Source organism: Chaetodon trifascialis, chromosome 1 (assembly GCF_039877785.1).
Source record: "Chaetodon trifascialis isolate fChaTrf1 chromosome 1, fChaTrf1.hap1, whole genome shotgun sequence".
Lineage (NCBI taxonomy): Eukaryota > Metazoa > Chordata > Actinopteri > Chaetodontiformes > Chaetodontidae > Chaetodon > Chaetodon trifascialis.
The window spans coordinates 2,225,136-2,228,636 of record NC_092056.1 but is presented as its reverse complement, the minus strand read 5'-3'; the positions used below and the strand labels follow the sequence as shown (position 1 = coordinate 2,228,636).

At 45.8% G+C, this 3,501-nt stretch overlaps 1 protein-coding gene across 1 annotated transcript; it reads left to right on the top strand.

Moving 5' to 3' along the window:
- The first annotated feature begins 1,348 nt into the window (after positions 1-1,348).
- Positions 1,349-3,147, top strand: LOC139334176 (ras association domain-containing protein 7-like). The gene is made up of 4 exons (XM_070966941.1): positions 1,349-1,451; positions 1,868-2,518; positions 2,601-2,869; positions 2,991-3,147. The coding sequence occupies exons 1-4, from the start codon at positions 1,349-1,351 to the stop codon at positions 3,141-3,143; spliced, it is 1,176 nt and encodes a 391-aa protein (XP_070823042.1). The 3' UTR covers positions 3,144-3,147.
- The last annotated feature ends 354 nt before the right edge of the window (positions 3,148-3,501 follow it).

Genomic DNA, 3,501 nt, shown 5'->3' with positions numbered 1-3,501 from the left:
ATATGAAGCAGCAGAGGGTGCAGATAAAATCAAAAGCTCTACTCTAACAGTGAGTTTTATTTTAGTCGCACACTGAAGACATTAAACAGACCATAATGATTAGAGTTGTGTCAGGAACAATGTGACCAAGTCTCAAATAACCCCAAAGATCCTGAAATTCATGATTATCCACTATGATAATCAGAAAGTATTTTTTCTAGGGATATTTTTTGAGGTCTCACAGGTCTTATTTTTGGACTGATGGTGATACTGAAAGTGGCTGGAAGTTGGTGAACGTGAGTAAACAGAGAGAGGAGGTATGTGTGGGTGGAGCCTGAGTCCTCCAGGAATGTCAGCATGTTCTGCCACATTCCCGTCCTCGGCAAACCTGTTTGTCTTCTCCTGCAAACACTGGACAGCCGCTCAGTCCTTCACCTCACCGTCAAACACCTGCTTCCTCGTGCACGGTTCAAACCTTCCTGATGCGTTAAAGCGATCACCCTGAACGTTCTACTGATGTTTGAGGAGAAGTTAAATAAATAGATATGTTGCCCAGTTATCATCTTTAATGCTCAAAAAAAAAAAAAAAAAAATTTGTTTTAATAAACCACAAAAAACAGCCAAAGTTGTTGAGGAGAGTGTTTTTGTCCAATAAAAGGTGAAAAAAAAGGTAATGCATATAAACATATATATACTGTATGGACTTAGAATTCTATACATATATATAAAACTGCAGTAATATTTTTAACACACGTCTGGAATACATGAACACATGAAGTGTGTTTGTGGTTAGTTGAACCTGGAAAATATCTGTACAACGTCTGAACAGCCTGGAATAAAAGCAAGTTACCTTAAAACTGCAGTTTTTATACCTCTTCAGTAATTTAATCTGACACGGTTCTGTAATGATGAACTATAATGTAACACGTTCTCTGAGGATACGTGTGTGTATTTCACAGCTTCATTGTCGAGTTGGATAATGTTTGGCTCTTGGTCGTTCAGCTGAACCATTAAAGACACTACTGTTATACCACACACATTAAACTCCAATACACAGTGTGAGGAGTTAGTCAGCGATACGTGTACAATCCAGTATTGACAGCTGTAATGTTTTACTTTTGATATTTTCAGTACTTCTAGTTGATAGTATCATTCATATCTGGACTGTTGGCACTCAAAGGCTGCATGTCCACCACTGCTAATCAATGTTCTTCATCACATTAGTGCAAAAATCATGTTAAAGTTTATTATAGACAACTGATTTTCCTTATTGCTTTCCAGTTGATTGCTTCAGTATTTTCTGTAATGCAGGTTCTGAGCACAGTTTGCTGATGTGCTTGCAGGTCACCGGTGCTGCTGAAGGTGAGCGATGGAGCTGAAGGTGTGGGTGGATGGTGTGGTCAGAGTGGTGTGCGGCCTATCGCTGGACACTTCCTGCCAGGATGTCGTCATAACTCTTGCACAAGCGATTGGTAAGAGAGCCTCCGTGCTATCCTGCACAACAACACCACCCATCCTGCACAACAACACCACCCGCAGGTCAAACTGTCAGCTACAGTGAGATCTGCTGAGCACCTTGATTTTAATGCATTTTCTGTGTCTTTGAAATCTTTCTATATTTAATCTTCATTCTAACTTTGAGTAGAACATCGTCTGTTTGTCCTGCACTTTTGTATTATGGGGTGCATTTGTGCTGTGAACACTGCACACTTACTACACACCGCTGCATTGCTCACATAAGCAAGACAACCTAAAAACACAGACCTCTTCACACGCCATTCAGCTTCACAGACGGACCACATTCGTCCTGCATTCAGCTGTGATAACACTGTTATTGATCATTAATAATCATGCTTATTGATCCTTCATATATCTGTATTTTCCACAGGTCAGACTGGTCGTTACGTTCTTATCATGAAGCTACGAGGGACTGAGAGACAGCTTATTGCTGACGACTGTCCTCTTCATCAGCTGGCTCAGCTGGGACAGCTGGCTGCGGAGGTCCAGTTCATCCTGAGGAGGACGGGTCCCAGTCTCAGCGGCCGTCCAGACACACCCTCGCGAGAGAGACGGCTCCCCCTGCCCAGACCATCAGAACCAGAGCCCCCCAGGCACAGGGAGCCACACAAGTCTCTCACCTTCAATCTGGGTCCCACAACAATTCCCAGGAGGACTAAACCAAAGAGGGACTGGTCTCCGTCCCCCCGAGCCTCCCCGGAGCCGCGAGCCTCCCCTGTGTCTTTCCTAGATGCTGTCCCCTCTGTGAAGGCAATTCCCTCCTCCTCCTCCAAAGAGGAGGTGTTTAGGCAGATTCTGCAGCAACAGAGGAGGCTACAAGACCTGGAGATTCAGCTTCAATCTCTGGAGAGAGAGACAGAGGTGTGGGAGCAGGAGAGCTCGTATGCCACAGCTCCCAGTCTGACCATCCACGCAGAGGAACTGGAGGAACTGGAGCAGCGGCTGAGGCAGAACGAGGCACAGCTGGTTCACAGAGAGCACTGGGAGGAAGAGCTCCAGGCAGAGATGGACAGAGAACAAGGTACGTGCTCAAATCTGGTTCCAGTTTTGGTTTGCAGCTTCCTTCTCTGACATTTCTAAATCTAGAACACTTTCATCAACAGACATGCACAGACGTCTACACCAGATACACTCGTCAATAGATGACCAAAGCTATCACATCAAGGCGCTCCAAGCCCATTCTGCACAGCTAGAACAGGACCTAAAACTCAGAGCCCGCAGACGAAGCCCACAGATGGACAACGGGCAGCCAGACCAGGTCCTGAGGTACCTGAAGCTGGAGCTCCACCACCGCCTGCAGCAGGGACAAGAACTGGATGCAACATTGTCAGAGACACAGGAGGAGCTACAGGCTGCAGAGGAGAGGCTGCAGGTATAACTCCTCCACCATCTCATGATGTTTCTACCAGAACTCATGTCATTTTCCAGTACTGAGGACATGGAGAGGATGGACATGGTGCTGTTGGTAATGCAATATTCTCTGCATCCTGTAGGACAAATTGGACACGACTGAGGAGCTGAATAAGGAGCTGAGACAGTGTAAGCTGCAGCAGTTTATCCAGCAGACCGGCAGTCCACACGCAGACCAGACCAGGTCCCAGCCCATCACCGACGTTTACCTCAACAACGCTGGTATCATGGAGTAGAAGCAGCTGAACGTCTTCAGATCGTTTGAAGTCCTCCTGTGACAGTGAAGAGCCAATTTACTTCCACTGTCTGAAACTCGTTCCTCCAGTTCTGCGGATCATTTTATCAGATGAGGAAGTCAATGAAAAGAGAGACAGAGCAATCATAAATAATGAAAGTGACACAGATTTCTCACACTGGAGTTTTCTCTGTTTCTGCTGCAGGACGTCACAGATTCAGACGTAAAAATGCCCTCTAAAAACTTCAAAGCCTGTCCTTCTGTGTGTGTGTGTGTGTGTGTGTGTGTGTGTGTGTGTGTGTGTGTGTGTGTGTGTGTGTGTGTGTTTGTGTGTGTGTGTTCAGCCAATCACTGCCAGA